The sequence below is a fragment of the Triturus cristatus genome, chromosome 3_1, assembly GCF_964204655.1.
Source record: "Triturus cristatus chromosome 3_1, aTriCri1.1, whole genome shotgun sequence".
In the NCBI taxonomy this organism is placed as follows: Eukaryota; Metazoa; Chordata; class Amphibia; order Caudata; family Salamandridae; genus Triturus; species Triturus cristatus.
Window position 1 is genome coordinate 727,386,158 of NC_140583.1, and position 16,696 is coordinate 727,402,853.

At 47.7% G+C, this 16,696-nt stretch overlaps 1 protein-coding gene across 1 annotated transcript in view; it reads left to right on the forward strand.

Moving 5' to 3' along the window:
- The first annotated feature begins 15,063 nt into the window (after window positions 1–15,063).
- TALDO1 (transaldolase 1) overlaps window positions 15,064–16,696 on the forward strand; it is a 60,033-nt gene continuing 58,400 nt past the window's right edge. Inside the window, exon 1 of the mRNA XM_085644864.1 lies at window positions 15,064–15,301. Within this exon, the coding sequence (XP_085500990.1) occupies window positions 15,208–15,301 (94 nt within the window). The 5' untranslated portion in view covers window positions 15,064–15,207. The remainder of the gene's footprint in view (window positions 15,302–16,696) is intronic.

Here is a 16,696-nt window from a genome sequence, read left to right on the forward strand (position 1 = left end):
GGCGCGCTGGAGGCGCGCCAAAGGCAAGCCCGTCCGCGCCCGGATGGGACCTGGGGCCAGAACCCCTGCTCTTCCCACATTACCCATTAGCTACACCCCTGAAGCTCTTTATGGTCTTCGCCCCCCTACATCGGCTGCTTGCGCGCACAGCTTACGACCTGCTGTCATGAGTCAGAAGTGTAAGCACTGTCCCTTCGATCTGGCTAATAATCAGGACGCCGTTAAACAGGATCACAATTTCCGGATAATGCTTATTAATTGTAGATCCTTAATTAAACACCAACTGGATTTGTATGACCTCATCTCAATCAGCCAACCGGACATCCTGATGCTGACTGAGACTTGGCTGTCAGAGGACTCGGTCCCGGATGTCCTTGTTGTACTTCCCCCCCAATTATGGAATTGTGAGGCTTGACCGTCCATTCAAGAGAGGGGGCGGGATCGCGCTGATCCATAAATTATCAATTGAATGTGCTTTGGAAAGGGCGGACATAGAGGCATGTGAGGCAGGTCTTTTTACTATCTAAGTTGATAGCGCCTACATTATTAAAGGCCTCTTAATATACCGTCCGCCAGGCCCCATCCTTCAATTCACTAATAATCTTAGAGAATCGGTTATTCATCTAGCGCTACGATATGCGAAAGTGTTGGTGTTGGGCAACCTCAATCTTCATTTAGATGATAGAGATAATGTCTCTGCTCAAGATTTCTGTCAGGAGATGGCCTCACTGAACTTAACACTCCAATCCACTCTCCCTACCCATCAGTTGGGACACCTGCTAGACCCCATATTTGCCAACTGGGAAGGCATCCGGGTTGATGCCCCGACTCCGGTCCTGTGGTCTGACCACTATTTGGTCTCTTTTAGTTTTACGATCTTTAAACCCCAGACGGTGATCTTACCTAACAAACCTCAGAGGAAATGGGCCAATTTCTTGGCCTCCAGGTTTAACCAGGCCCTACTGTCAGGAGGGCCCCCAGGAGGGAGGGATGTTGAAACGGCCTGTAGTGCCCTGACTCACCGCATCAATGAGGCGCTTGATAGGGTAGCCCCTTTGGCCTCTTGTGCCCCTAGGAGACAGAGTAAAACTGCCCCTTGGTTCAGTGAAGAACTGAAGATCGCCAGATCTGCATGTAAACGTTTGGAACGTAGTTGGAGATTGGACTTTTCTATGGATAGGAAGCTGTCCTATAAATCCGGTCTCAAGAAATACCACTCCCTTATAAAAAAAGACACGAGCTGCCTACTACAACACTAAGATTGAGTCAGCTGAGAACTCCTCCAGGGAACTGTTCCGGATTTTTAAAGAACTGTCTACGCTGGACAGAACGCCACCCCCCAACAGGGACTCAGCTGAGGCCTGCGACAGGATTGCTGAGTTTTTCTCCGAGAAGGTGGAGAAAATTTATTCTACCTTTCCGGAGGCAGCTCGCAATGGGAAATTTATTTCTACAACTGATGAAAGATCGACTGTGGTCTCCTGTCTTGCAAATTTTAGTCTCCCTTCCATGGCGAACTTTCATGCTCTTGCTCTAAGCATTAAGTCAGGTTCTCCTAAAGATCCTATGAAACCTAAGAACATGAAGGATGTTATGGGCACGCTGGCACCTTATTTTAGACATCTCATCCAACTCTCGTTTAACACTGGAGTTGTCCCACGGGAATGGAAACAGGCTGTGGTTGTGCCTATCAAAAAGAAACCCGGAATGAAGTTTAGTCTGTTGGAAAATCTGCGGCCAATCTCGCTATTACCATTTATTGCTAAACTCGCTGAAAAAGTGGTTAATGAGCAACTGATGAGTCATATTAATCGGAACGGTCTGCTGCACCCCACGCAGTCAGGTTTCCGGGCTACCTATGCCACTGAGTCGGCTCTGCTCTTCTCCACGGAAACCATCCGCAGTCTGGTCGACGCGGGTCAGTCGGTTGCCCTGATCCTACTAGACCTCAGTGCGGCTTTCGACACTGTAGCCCATACCATCTTGCTGCAGCGTCTTATGGAAGGCGGAGTGACTAACCTGGCTCTGGAATGTCTCAGCTCCTTCCTTCCAGATAGGAGTTTCCAAGTAGCCCAAGGACCATTCTTCTCCAAGAATGTTAGGCTAGAACAGGGGGTCCCTCAGGGATCCATTCTGAGCCCTACGCTCTTTAATCTTTATCTTGCTCCCATGACAGAGAGTATTAAAAAGTTTGGTGTTAATATCGTGTCTTATGCAGATGACACACAGCTTGTTGTATCTCTGTCCCAATCCCGTGATGAGGACGCCTCCAACTTCTCACTGTGCCTTCAAGAACTGGCCAGCTGGATGGCTAACAACTGTCTCAAATTGAACGGTGATAAAACCGAGGTAATGATTGTAGGTAGAAACACCAACCTATGGTCTCCCAAGTGGTGGCCTCAGACCCTTGGCCCTACTCCTACCCCGAGGGAGCAAGTGAAGAATCTGGGTATCTGGTTGGACCCTAAACTGTCATTTGACCATCAATCCAGGACAGTGGCTGGTAGGTGCTTCGGCATTATGAAGAGCCTCTGGAAAGTCCTGGATGTGCTCCCTGTAGCGGCCAGGAAAACCTTAGTCCACGCACTTGTCACCTCACGCATGGACTATGGGAATGTCCTCTACTTGGGCGCCAACAAAAAGAGCACGCAAAGGCTGCAATATATCCAGAACGCTGTGGCTCGATTGGTCCTAATGCTGCCTAGGAGGACTTCAACAAAATATGCCCTGTCCACTTTACACTGGTTGCCAGTAAAGGAACGAGTCTCCTTTAAGGCCCTTTGCATATGCCACCGAATTCTCCATGGTAGAGCTCCGTCCTATCTCAGGGACTTGCTGTCTCCCTATTTTCCCTCCAGGACCCTGCGGTCCTCGGGTACAGGACGCGTTCTCATTCCTGTCATAAAAAAAGCAAGAATGGGGGGTCGCTCCTTCCGTTACCTTGCGGCCAAACAGTGGAACGAACTCCCTGTGGAACTGCGTCTGGAGCAGTCCGAAAGCATATTTCGGAAGAACTTGAAGACCTGGCTGTTCAGGATAGAGTAGATGGTCTCTCTCTCTCTCAGGTTTAGAATGACTAATTGCCCGATACGATCTGTCCATTTGCACCGCAGCGCGGGGACATACTAGATAGTATAACCGAGCGCTATATAAACTTCTTTATTATTATTATTATTATTATTATTATTATTTTAGGTAATAGGCTAATGATAGTGTGGCAATGAAGGGACAGCTCCTGCGTGGGGAGTCTAAGAGCCCTTAGGTGGAGACTAATAACGCCTGTACTGAAAGGCCAACAGAACACCAGATTGATGGTCCGTCTGTGGATCAAAGGACAAAAAGGGAATAAGGAGTGATCCAAGTAGAAAATGAGCCTCAAGGTATAGCCCTCTAGGGGGGTTATTATGTGGGAGAGGAAGTTATTAAGGCGGATATGGGAGGATTCACAGCGTGAAGGTTTTTTTTAAATCGGGGGTTGTTCAATTCAGCCCAGGGGATATCGTCATTCAGGCCCCTTAGCACCATACTAGCCCTATAGGATCATTATATCCAATTGGGGCCTTTTACTTTTAATTAGGCTAGCGCTCCCTGATAATAAACACTTTAGTTTGGATTGCCCTAGATCTATTTTAATCGACACACCAACTGCACTACCCAGCCCACACACCCGCACTCACCCAACGGCTTCATCCCGAAAGATCTCCGCCACAGAGCCCCTTCGCAGGTGCCCGTCAGACATTGTGTGCTGATGACAAGTAGACAGTATCTTCTGAAACACTTCTTTATTCAACGAAGACAGAGTTCACAAGAAGCGTGGTCTTGCCTTTAGCAGTGCTTATTTTTCTTTCAAGTGAAAACTCGGTACCATCCAAGGCTATGATGTAATTGTCAAAAGCATCAACCCATTCTTCCCAAAGCATTGAGGGTTGACCAGGTTGAGCAAGAAAAGGTGGTGAAACAACAATGGCAGACACGGCCATATTGTGATTGAAAAGTGCTTAAAATAATGTTTTGCTCAAAACTGGTTCTTAAAAACAGAATACAAAGGGTTATAAACGCAAAAGAAGAATCACTGTCCTAAAATGGTACGCAATCTCACATAAGGCCAGCAGGGGACGATGGATGTGAAAACAAGAGAACAGGAAGAAGACCTTTCATCTAATAGTCATGTGATGCAAGAACAGACATGGGGAAATAAGGCAGCAGTGAACAAACCTGGCTTTTAAAGGTAAGCCGAAATAACTTGTTTTGTAATCAACCAAGCTTTAACTTAGGAACGTGAGCACACCACGCTCCCAACGTTCATTAACATATGCGGGAAAAATATTTAAGCCGTGCTGCTTTAACAATCAGCAACGTTGATCTGACAGAGTGAGCACGCATTGCTCCCAACACCTGTCACGCGTTACCAAAAAGACTGCAGCAAAGCGGACATAACAGACAAATGAGGCGTAAAGGTTAAGGGCAGGGCACACATTCCGCGCAAGCACCTCACCAGCCTCCTCTTCCTCCCACCGCACAGTCTCACACGGGGCAAAAGAAAAATTCTTCAAGAGTCCTAGCGCAGCGTTGTGGTAGGATGCACGCTGTATTCAGACTCCTCACACAAAGCAGTTCGAGGGTATTCACAGCTGTGAAACACTCCGTGCCGGCTCCTCACCTCAAAGTAGATTGATCAAAATCAGATGGAGGCACACGCGCTGATAACAGGCTCCTCACCTCGATCGTTTAAAAGTAGATGAAGGCACACGCGGTGGCAGCAGTCTCCTCACCTCGATCGTTTAAAAGTAGATGAAGGTACACATGCTGGCAGCAGTCTCCTCACCTCAATTCAGCTGTTCCTCAATCACTCACAGCTGATTACCGCTTAAGCGATCAACGGCCCCTCTCGGTTTTTCTCCATCACAGCCACTGTACACTCGCGGGACTCGCTCTGTGACTCCTCTAAGCATTCATGTAGATAAACACCACCTGTGGCTGGCAAGCGTCGCCAAAAATGTGGTGATGACAAGTAGACAGTATCGTCTGAAACACTTCTTTATTCAACGAAGACAAGAGTTCACAAGAAGTGTGGTCCCTTCAATGCCAGCCACAGCACAAACTGTCGTTGGTGGAACCCACGCGCAGTTCACAGAGGAAAAGAACACTGTTGAAGATTCCAAAGGAAAAGAAGCACTGCTAAAGGCAAGTGCAACATTACAACACAGTGCAACGCTGGCCCGACGAGGAGCAGGCCCAATGATGAAGCATGACATCCCTCGGGGTGTGTGAGGGCACTTTTTAGAAAAGTCCTTCCTTTCCCCTCCTTCCCTTAGGAACTGCACACTCATTGTGTTTCCCTTGGAGCGTGTGTGCAGGACCTGCTTAAATATTGCACCTGGTTCCTCTTGTTTGAGACATGATCATGTCATCCCAGATAAAGAGGCGGCTGCCACTGATGCGTATCATTACGACGACGAGAACTCCTCGTCCGACCATACCTCTGACCAGGAGGAGGCCCTAGACCCTCCAAAAGATCTAAGAAGGAGCGCCCCTTCCCAGCCCAAGCTACTCACATTTGAGCCAGCTGAAATGATCCATCCTAATTCCACCGCATGGCTCCTGCTGCAGGAGGTCGCTGATTAAGTCCAATCGCACCCAAGTAGGCCTTTCACAAGGACATATGGGCACACTTGAGGTCAGAATGCCCACAACCAGATTTGGCAGGCAAAGTGGCGGAAACTCCGGAGGTGGACCCCTCCATGCTTACCTATATGAAGAAATATGCCAAAGACCCTAGAAAGGATATAGGCCGGGCATGGAAATCATGCCAAGACAAGTTATTGGACATGAAGGGTCCCTTGACCAAGATTCTAGAGTTGGGCTTTAGAGCCAAAGAGTCTGTGATGGCAATCGGCCTAGACGAGTTAATTGGATGGGCGCAAAGGGCGGTGTGCCAGTTAGGTAACGCGAACTGCACTATGTCAAGCGAGCGGAGACGCTCCATCCTTCTTAAGCTAGACCCCAAGCTGGCAGAATTATCTTCCTCAGAATCAGGGCCCCTGGCTCAGAGCATCTTATTCAGCCATCCCTACCTCAAGGAGCTTATGAAATTTGTAGCTACTTTCAGTGGATTGGATAAGGCGCAGGGCTCCCTCAAATGAGCTTTCCAGACGGTTTTCAGCAGGGCCGGGCAATACCAAGGGCGTTCGTTCGGCTGGGGGTTCAACCATGGCGCCCCACGCGGTCAATATAACCAGCAAAGAGGGGGTTACCAGGACCCGATCTACAACGGCAACTCCTCCTTCTACCCAACCCGGCGAGCCAAAAACAGATTCCGGAGGGGCAGATACGGAGGAAACCAGGGTGGACAACAAGATCCTGGAAATTCAGGTGAGACTGATCTTATGATCGGAGGTAATGTTGGGAGGAAGGATCCAGATTTTTCTGCACACATGGCACGCAATCTCGCAAGATGCATGGATCGTAGGAACAGTGCAGGGCTACAAGCTAGAGCTGTATGGCACTCCCAGTCGGGGCACCCCTCCCCCTCAAGTGTATTTTTCCCAACAAGTGCAGAACTTTATCTCAGAGGAGATAGGTTCTCTTCTGGGGAAAGGAGCTATAGTCACCACAGAACCACACCCCGAGGCTTTGTCAGCAGTATCTTCCTGGTCGAGAAGAAAGGGGTTGGAGCCAGGCTAGTTCTAAATCTGAAAGACTTCAATGGATGGATAATATATACAACACTTCAAGATGGAGGGCATCCATCTTCTCCGCGACCTTCTTCAGAAAGGGGATTGGATGGCCCGTCTGGACCTGAAGGACGCGTATCTGCCTGTGCCCATCTACGCTCCTCACCGTCAGTTCCTGAAGTTCCACTGGCAAGGTGTTTGTTACGAGTACAAGGTCCTACCCTTCGGCCTGATGTCAGCACAATGGTGCTTCACGAAGCTCCTCCGCCCAGTGGTAAAAACGTTGAGGGCACGCGGTGTTCGACTAATCGTTTACCTGGACGACATCATTATCAGGGCTCGCTGCCCTCAACTAGTGATTACGCATCTCGAATGGTCGATCAAGCTACTGCAGAGTCTGGGATTTATTGTGAATCCACAGAAATCAACACTATCTCCGGCGCAATCTATCGAGTTCCTGGGAGTCCAGATCAATTCACGGAGCTGCCAGCTTCTCCTCCCAGCTCAGAAGATCAGATCACTCAAGAGAGAATTGAGATTGATTCTGAACATGCAGATTTTATCCTTGAGGTCAGTAGCCTGGGTAGTTGGACTGCTGGCCTCTTTGATTCAAGCAATATTTCCGGGTCCCCTTCACTACTGGGCACTCCAAAGGCAAAAGATTCAGGATCTCCGCAAATGCCTCGGATATGCGGAACAGATACCTCTCTCCGAGGAAGCAAGGTTGGAGATGTTGTGGTGGCTGGACCACATGGAGGCTTTGAACAGCAGGGCCATCTTCAGATCCACTCCGGAAGTAGTGATCGAGTCCGAAGCCAGCCGTTGGGGTTGGGGAGCCCGTTGAGGCCAGATATCCACAGGGGGCCACTAGTCACAGGAGGGACTCTCTCTACACATCAATATTCTGGAGCTGCTGGCAGTCTCATTTGCAATCCGCAGTCTTTCACCTCGGAAGACGGACTGTTGTATACTGCTTTGCATGGACAACGTGTCTGCGGTGAGCTATGTGAACAAATTGGGGGGGACGAAGTCCCGAATCCTGGCAGAGATCGCCAAAGATTTTTGGCACTTCTGCCACCTGCACATAATCTCCCAGGGCGCAACAACGAGGTGGCCGATTGGCATTCTCAGTATCTTCAGGATTTCAGAAACTGGAGACTCCACCCCCGGGTTTTCCGGGAGCGGAACCTCTTGGGGCCCATGCCAGCTGGATCTGTTTGCATCACTTCTCAACAGGCAACTCCCAGCCTTCCACAGCTGGCGCCCGGATCCAGAGGTGATCGCCACGGACGCATTTCTTCAGACCTGACCATCATCCCTGTGCTATGCGTTCCCTCTGTTTATGATGATCCCCAGAGTTCTCGCACAGACTCAACTCCAGCAGTCGGAGTTAATCCTAATCACTCCACAGTGGATAGTGCAAGCATGGTTCCCCGTCCTTCTGGAGATGTCATGTGCGAAGCCGATCTTCCCTCTACAGAGATGGAACCTGTTGCTAGACCCTCAGAAGGTCCCGCATCCATTGATAGAGGGAAACTCCCTCTGGTAGCCTAATGCGTTTCAGGGACAGATGAAAAGTTCCGGGACTTTCAAGAGACGCTGACAGGTTCATTAGTAAAGCCTGTTCTGCTAATACCCACAAGCGATATTCATCAGCTTGGAAAAGATGGTGTGGCTGGTGCTCTCAACAGTAAGTGGATCCCACTAAGACACATATCTCTCTGGTAGTGAATTTTCTAGCCTCCATCGTGTCATCTGGCCTGGCTTACAGGACTGTGAACAACTTACGATCTGCCATCTCGGCAGGGCACGTCCCAGCAGATGGCAAGCCAGTAGGTGAACATCCTCTGGTATGCAAACTGCTCAGAGGTATCCGGATGGTCAAACCCCCTTGTTTAAATACTCGGTCCTATGGGATGTATCTATTGTCTTGAGATTCTTGGAGGGCTGCCCTTCCAATAAATACTTATCAAGAAAACAACTTTCGGCCAATCTGACTAGGTTGATATGCCTGGTTTCATGCAAGCGAGTTTCTGATGTCAGAGCTTTAGATTTAGCGGGACATAGGTTCTCGGTTCTCACCAGAAGGAGTCACATTTGTTATCACAAAACGCACTAAATGTGCTTTCCCTAACAACCCTAAACTGTGTGTTGTGCAATGTGTCAAAGCGTACAAGGTAAGTACTGCTGAATTTTGTTCAGACATGAAAGGTCAATAATTGATTGCATTGCAAAAGCCTTTCCGCCCAGTGACCCCAGCCACCTTGTCAAGATGGGTGCGTTGGCTCATGGGCGAAGCAGGCACTGATGTATCGAAATTTGGTGCCCACTCAGCACGAGAGGCTATGGCATCCAAGTCTTTCTCTTTAGGGGTCAGCCTCACAGACATAATGAATGCAGCGGACTGAGACCACTTTTAAATCATTCTACTATAAGCCTATTGTGGATGTAGCTCCGGTGGTGGTGGCTATGCTTTGAACAAGCATAATCGGAGCCTCCGGTCCTGACATAGAATTGCAAACATTGTGACAAGAATGTTCAATTTTATTAAGGACACGGAGGCGAGGATTATCCCACCCAAACTGTATGTTTTTGGACTTTAATATTTGCATTGTATTTTAATACTGCATAAATGGTGATGTGGGTTTTTTTTCCCTCCCTTCTCTGACTGTGATGAGTACGATATCAAATAGGGTGACCGATAGTATGGTTTATCCTTTATATTCCAGGCGCTGATAGGAAATAAAGTGTGATGAAGATCAGTGCTGGTTATTCTCAAGTCTCTGTCGAGGGCGAGCTATGGTAGTTGTTATTCAAGGAAGCTAACGCATCTCGTTGGTTCGAGTCCCATGTTCAGAAGTTGAGTCCCGTTGGGCTTCAAGTTGCCTCTTCACATGGAGGATTTCTATATTACAAAGGATGGATCTACAGGATCAAGTTCTTAATTTACTGACTTAACTGTTGGACGATCATTCAAAGAAAGAGGACGTTGTTACCTCAGTCAGGGTTTAAATAGGGATGTACTCTATGGTTGTCATGTGACATTGAGGTATTCATGGGTATTGTAGTTTTTGTTAACTTTTACTTTATTGGCTGCTGTGAATAAACAGTGAAGAAATGAGAAGCATAAGCATTGCCTCTGTGTCCTTAATAGAATTGAAAATTCTTGTTAAGAGTGTTTGCAAATTTTTAATCCTCTATGACGCGGTTGCATCAATAATCCTCATAAGCATTTAAAATGTCTTGGTAAGTGTATTTAAATTATGATCACAAGTACATTTTTATTCATCAGTACTGTGAGCAAATGTGTTAAAAATCAAACTTTTTGTGTAGTTTTAAAGGAAGGTTATTGTGGGAGAAATAATTTATCATTGCTTAAGGCAGAATCAATCGCACAATCCCCATTCGTTTGCAAGACGTCAGTACCAAGGGTAGCCCAGAATTATTATTTTTTTTTATATATTATACAGCGCAACTTTGGGCCAAGGGCAACTATAACGCTTTACACGAATCCTAAATTACATTACACAAGCTGAGTTTTTTTTCTGTTTTGGGCAAAGAGAGATGAAATGGTTTACACAGAATTCAAATATGATATGTAAACGTAGTTCTTCCGGCGACCAACGACCACCCATGGACAACTGGCTGCAACGCGCACCTCAACCCCATCGGCTGGCATCGGATTCGATTATCACATCCGGGGCTGATCCGAATAACGCTCGGCCGTTCCAGGCCTCCATGTGGTTTAACCACCAGTTCATCTCCAGCCTCGCCTCGCCTGAGAGGGAAATCTGTTCTGAGTAACTGAGGCCTCTTTGGAGATGGCGGATCTTGAGCCGCTGCAGGGCTCGGTTGTGAAGGGGGCCCAGGAAGATCGCCTGAATGGAAGATGCCAACAATCCCACTATACTGGCCAATGATCTCAGGGAGATCGTCTGCCTGTGAAGTGTAGACTTCAGTTCCCGTTTGACAGCCCTGAAGTTTTTGCATCGGAAGCAGAAGCTGGCAAGTCACTGAATTGACGAGGAAACCTAGAAACTCGATTGACTGGGACGGAATCAGGACTGACTTCTGTGGATTCACAATGAACCCCAAATTCTGTAACAGGTTGATCGCCCAATTGAGGTGTATTTGAACTAACTGGGGGGTTGTCGCCAAAATGATGATGTTGTCTAGATATATTATGAGGCGGACTCCCCGCGCTCTGAGTGACTCTACCACTGGTCTCAGAAGTTTTGTGAAGCACCAAGGTGCTGACGACAGGCTGAACGGGAGGACTTTGTGCTCGTAGCAAGCCCCTTGCCACAAAAATTGGAGAAACCGACGATGAGGGGGAAAGATGGGAATGGATAAATACGCATCCTTCAGGTCCAGCCGGACCATCCAGTCCCCTTATTGGAGGAGATTGCATAATAGATGGATACCTTCGATCTTGAAGTGTCTGTAAATAATTCACGAATTGAAATCTTTGAGGTTTAACACCAATCTGGAGCCACCCCCTTTCTTCTCCACTAGAAAGACATTGCTTAGAAAACCCTGAGGATGAAGAGTGGAAACCACTATCGTGCCCTTCCTTATTAAGGACATGATCTCTGCTGAGATAAAGGTCTGATCTCGTTGGGAAAAAGACAGGGGGGGGGGGCGAATGCTCTGTGATGGGGAATCGTACAGCTCTAACTTGTACCCTTGAACCGTCTCTAACACCCAAGCATCCTGAGAGATCTCGCACCAGTTGTTGAGAAAACAGCCTACTCTGCCCCCCAATATCACCTCGTAATAAGGGATCAGGCTCACCTGAGTTTCCGGCATCTTGTTGATTGTTGGAATTGCCACCAAATCTGCCACCCTTGCGGAACCTGTTCCTGGCTCGTCGAGTGGGGTAGAAGGAGGAGGTATTGGAGTTGTCTTGATATCCTCCCCTCTGCTGGCCACGCTGGGCGCCTTGAGAGTTCCCTCGGCCAAACGAGCGCCCACAAAACCGTCCGGCCCTGATAAAAATCGGGCAGAACGCCCGTCTGAGTGAGCCTTGGGCCTTATCCAGCCCGCTGAAGGTGGCCACAAATTTGGTCAGTTCCTTCAAGAAGGGTTGCCCAAACAAAAGGCCCTGAGACAGGGGTCCTGATTCCGATGTGGCTAACTCAGCCAATTTGGGATCCAACTTTAAAAGAATGGAACGGCGTCGTTCCGCTGAAAGTGCACAGTTGGCATTGCCAAGTTGGCACACCGCCCTCTGAGCCCAGCCAATCAGCTCATCCGGATCAATGGTGCTGGACTATACTTTGGCCCTAAAGACATGCTCGAGAATTTGGGTCAGGGACCCAGATACATCCAATAGTTTATCCTGACAGGACCGCCAAGATCTGTCAAGGCCCTTCTTGGGGTCCTATGAATACTTCTTTAGATAGGTTAACATTGATGGGTCCACCTCTGGCGTTTCTGCCACTTTGTCAGCTAGATCAGGCCTAGGGCACTCAGACCGAAGTCGTGCCCGCACTTCTTTCTCGAACGCTTGGCGCAGGTGGGAGTGTACATAATCTGCCACTTCCTGGGGTGGCAGCCAAGCCATTGAATTAGGATGGATAATCTCGGCGGGCTCAGAGGTGAGGACCTTAGGGGACGGATCCGGTTCAGAATGTTTCTCCTTCCTGGCTTTTTTGGAGGGACGAGGAGCCTCCTCCTAGTCAGTTGAAGGATCCAAGGAGGTGTCCTGATCACCATCCTCTTGGGAAATCTCCGTGATCATGGCTTCTCTACTGGAAGTAGAGTGCTCCTGTTCCGCCATTGTTTTGGCCAATTTAGCAAAATCCGACGAATGGGGGTTCGCCCTTCCTTTACCCCCAGATCTAGCTCGAGAGCCTGAAGAGGGAAGCCAGCCTTGTTGCTTGGCATAGGAGCACAGATGACGTTTTAGGGGTGCAATCGCCCTTACCAGTGCTGAATTCACAGAGTGCTGAACGCCCACATCTAATGCCTCAACGAGGTCTTGCTCTACAAACCCAGAGGGTTCCTCTTCATAGTAATAATAGTCCTCCTCATAGTACTCAGACATTGTAGCACACCAAGTGTGGAATCACTGACCCTGGAGAACTGCCTGCGGCTGCAAGGATCAGGCCAGGTAGGTAAAGGTAAGTGGAAGAGATCAGGGGGGAGTGGTAACCCCAAGCAAGCTCCAATAATTCACCCAGGGTGAGTTAAAATCAAAGTAGGACGTGGAGGGAGGGGAAGCTTGCTGAAAATATCCACTCTAGGCAGAGCCTATGAATGATTATGCAGCCCCACAGTATGAGCAACAATGGGGCGTCAGAGGAGCCAAAACGAGCCTTTGCGCGCTTTTAATCAAGAAAGCATGAGGGTCTGAGACATAAAACGCTGTCTCCGCGTTCACTCAATGCCTGATTGCCGAAAGCACAGGCAAATATGGCCGCCGCGCATGCGCGCTGGCCGAGGCTCGTGGCAATAGAAAGAGGACCGCGCGTCCTTCAGACGCGCGTCCTTGCTCCTCGGGACCTCCCGCTCCACTACCCGACCGCGAACAAGCGTCGGAACGCGCGAAGGTAAGCACTCAGGCAGACTCTTGAGACCGCAACCTAAAGTAATAATAGCTCGCACTGGCACCACAATAACAAGTAGGCAATCGCAACTCCTGAGAGGCGGAGGCAGCCTTCAAGGGCACATCAGCACGAAACTCAACCACAACAGGCAAACATGAAACCCACTCATAAAGCGCTGGCTTGTAACAGTCAAAATCGCTAATCTAACATTGTAAAGACAAAAGGTTTTAGCAGGGCCGGCTTTAGTGCTGGTGGCGCCCTGTGCGACAAAGTTTGTTGGCGCCCCCCCATGACCACCTCCACCACGGATTCTCTCACTAGCACCCTTTAACAGTGACCAAGGCTCCATAACCACACTCTCTCAGATGCATTGAATTAGTTATATAGCGCCACTCATACCAGTGTAGGGTGTCCGAGCACTTTTCATCACACACACATTACACAGAGACAATCAATCATACGTGTGTAAATCAGTGTATAGGAAATGTTACATAAGCCAAAGGACTAAAAGTGTAGGAGTCACATGTCATCCATACTGGTAGGCAGTATAGTTTAAGAGTGCTTTGTGTGGAGAAGCACAAACTCAGAGTCGAAAAAGAAACAGCATAGTTGGGAGTTTTCTTTAATAATAAGAATCGATTTCTAGCCAATTTAACCCTTTTTGCAACATTAATTAATGTTCTAATAATGTATACTTTGCAGTGTGTATGCAGTTCTAGGATGAAAGTTAATAGCTCACTATTCTATATTAGGACTTTGTTATAAATTGCACGTAACAAAAGGATGTCTCTTTTGAAAGCAGTAACCTGCTGATCTGTTTACATCATACGCACTCTGTAATCTACTTGATACACGTTCTTTGCAGCAGGCATATTAACCCTCTGCACTAACTTCACCTAAGTCAAAACCTCAACTATACAAAATGCTGATCTCTCTCCAGGAAGATAATTAATCACACCAGTTATCTTGACATTTTTGTGAGGCCTGGTAATTGCCGGCGGAAAGAAACTCTGCAGCAGGTGCTTCAAAAGCATAATAAACTTTCAAACAGGGCGCCCCCAGGAAGCCAACACCCGGTGTGGTGGCACCGGCCGCACCGCCCTAAAGCCGGCCCTGGGTTTTAGCAATACAACTCTTCCACAGTAAGGAAAGGAAAGGGTACTTAACTGGCTGCGGAGCAGCAAAGAAAGAGGACTCTATGTTCACGCAGGGACCTTATGTACCCTGGGACTCTATGGTTCATCACATGGTTTTCTACTTGTATTTTCATTGGCTGCTGTGAGCTTCTAGTAAAGAAATGAGAAGCATAATCGGAGCCTCCGGTCCTGACATAGAATCACAGGGCTCTTTCTGGCGCCGTTAGACAACACCCTGTTGCTTCTTCCAGCAGCAATGGCTCTGACCAACTGCCATCACCAGTTCACCTTGGGTACTCAGTAATCGATATTTCACAATTCGCATGGGAATATTGCTTGCAAGAAAGTGTCACTCATAGTCGTTGAAATGTCACTCATAATTACACTGAAATTATGAAAATGTCAAACATTGCAATCTGAAATTTGGCATACAATGTCTTGAGCATACGCCTGGACTTGATTCTAGGTCCCTCGTTTTAAAACGGGCACCGTTGGCCGTAAATCCACATGATCATTTCCCTTTCAAAAACGGGTACACTATGATAATGTACGAACGGAGCCCAATTGCTCTGGATTACGTACAATACACACCTTCAACCCGCAAGGCGTGCTTGAACAAGTCACTTGACTTTGCCTTGGTCCTGCCCACTCCAATTACGAAATTGCCTGATCCTGGCATGGCTACCTTCCAAGACTTGGCCACACCTTTGCACATGCGTACTCGCGCAGCAAGAGCAGCGCCTGATCTGTCCTAACGCACGCGTCTTTCGAACGTCGCTCTTCCGCGGGGTGTCTTTGCGTCGTTCACGTCGGGTATTTATAGTCTCGCGGACCCCTCAACTCGTTATGTCCACTGGGAAGCGGCAGAAGATGGATGAGTCTGCGCTCGATCAGCTGAAGAAGTATACAGTGGTCGTTGCTGACACTGGTGACTTCAACGGTAAGGGTTGTTTGAAAGGGCCCTATGTCGATCTCAATCTCGCCGAGTCTACTGTATCTATTTTCCTGAATGTTTAACTCCAGAAACGCGGACTGAACTTTTTCAAAGCGGCAGTCTAGTATATAAGGAAGTGGCAGCAGTTTTCGCCAGGCCGTTTCTCTTGGGTTCAAGCCATCCACGTGGAGATAGTCTTAACTGTTGGCCTCAAATTTCGGATCTGCTGTGTGTGTTTTTTAAAAACTATTTATTGTCTAGCACGCCTCTTTTTTTTATTGTATAGAGCAAATGGAGTCCCAGATGTGTTACTTTCTTCTCCGCCTCCCGGGGAAGTAGTTAGCGTAGGTCGGACAGAACGGAGAAGAGGTGTAGATTGAAAGGATGACAGGTGTGTGTTTTTTATTTTTTATTATATGTCATCATTGCTCTGTGAGGCCTTCCCACAGGGACCATCGTAGACTCCTCGTGTCCCATTACTGCAGGCCCTCTCTGCAGTATTTTATAACTTGAGTTTTTTTTTTTTTTTAAATGGCATGTCGTTTTTTTTTTTCTTCTGTAGTACAGACATTATCCAATGAGATGTTAGTGCTCTAATTAAGAAAACGGTGGTAGACAAAATAGATTTGCTTATCAACATGGCATCCCGACACTTAAAGTACTGGTTAAGAGATCACTTATTACCTATTTATGATAGATATTTCATTGATTACACAGGGTTCTACGTTCTCGGTGTTTTGTACAGTCGGAGTTTTCAGCTTGGTTAATAGCAGGCGTTTGTTGAGCCTCCGTTGTAAGATGTGGAGTCTTGTATCTCAGTCGGTATTAAAACCATTTTTGGGGGCCAAACCTGTGCGCGGTAATGTATAGGTCATGCTTATTAGTTCCCGGAATATGCTTCTAACTTTGAGAAGGCACGTTTCTCCGATTTTTTGATGTTTCAGTTTCTGTAAATTGAAACTCCTTTTCTCCCTAAGTTGCCGATCAACCTAGCATTTCAGAAGGAAAGTATCCTGTTGGCGACATCAAAAAAGAAAATGTGCTGGACTGAACTTACCTCAGCTGGTCGGCACAGTGCAGAATTTATCTGAGCTAATTACGAATAAGCACTTCGCTGCCACAGTCTGTCTCCAGAATTGTATCCGTGAATCGTTAGTCCACTCTGACCCGTGGCTTGTGCTTATTTCAACCCCGTCCGCCCCCAAATGAACTAGGTTTTTGGTAGCTTGGTATTCTACATTGCCATTTAATGTTGGCTAATGGATGTGTGTTGACACGTACTTTGTATAGTAAGCATATATTGTTTTTAGGTTCATCCTAGGTAGAACTAATTCCCAAAGGTGTTTTTTTTTTTGTTGCATTTCCGTCTCCACCCCACACAACTGTCCCGTGTTTCTACAC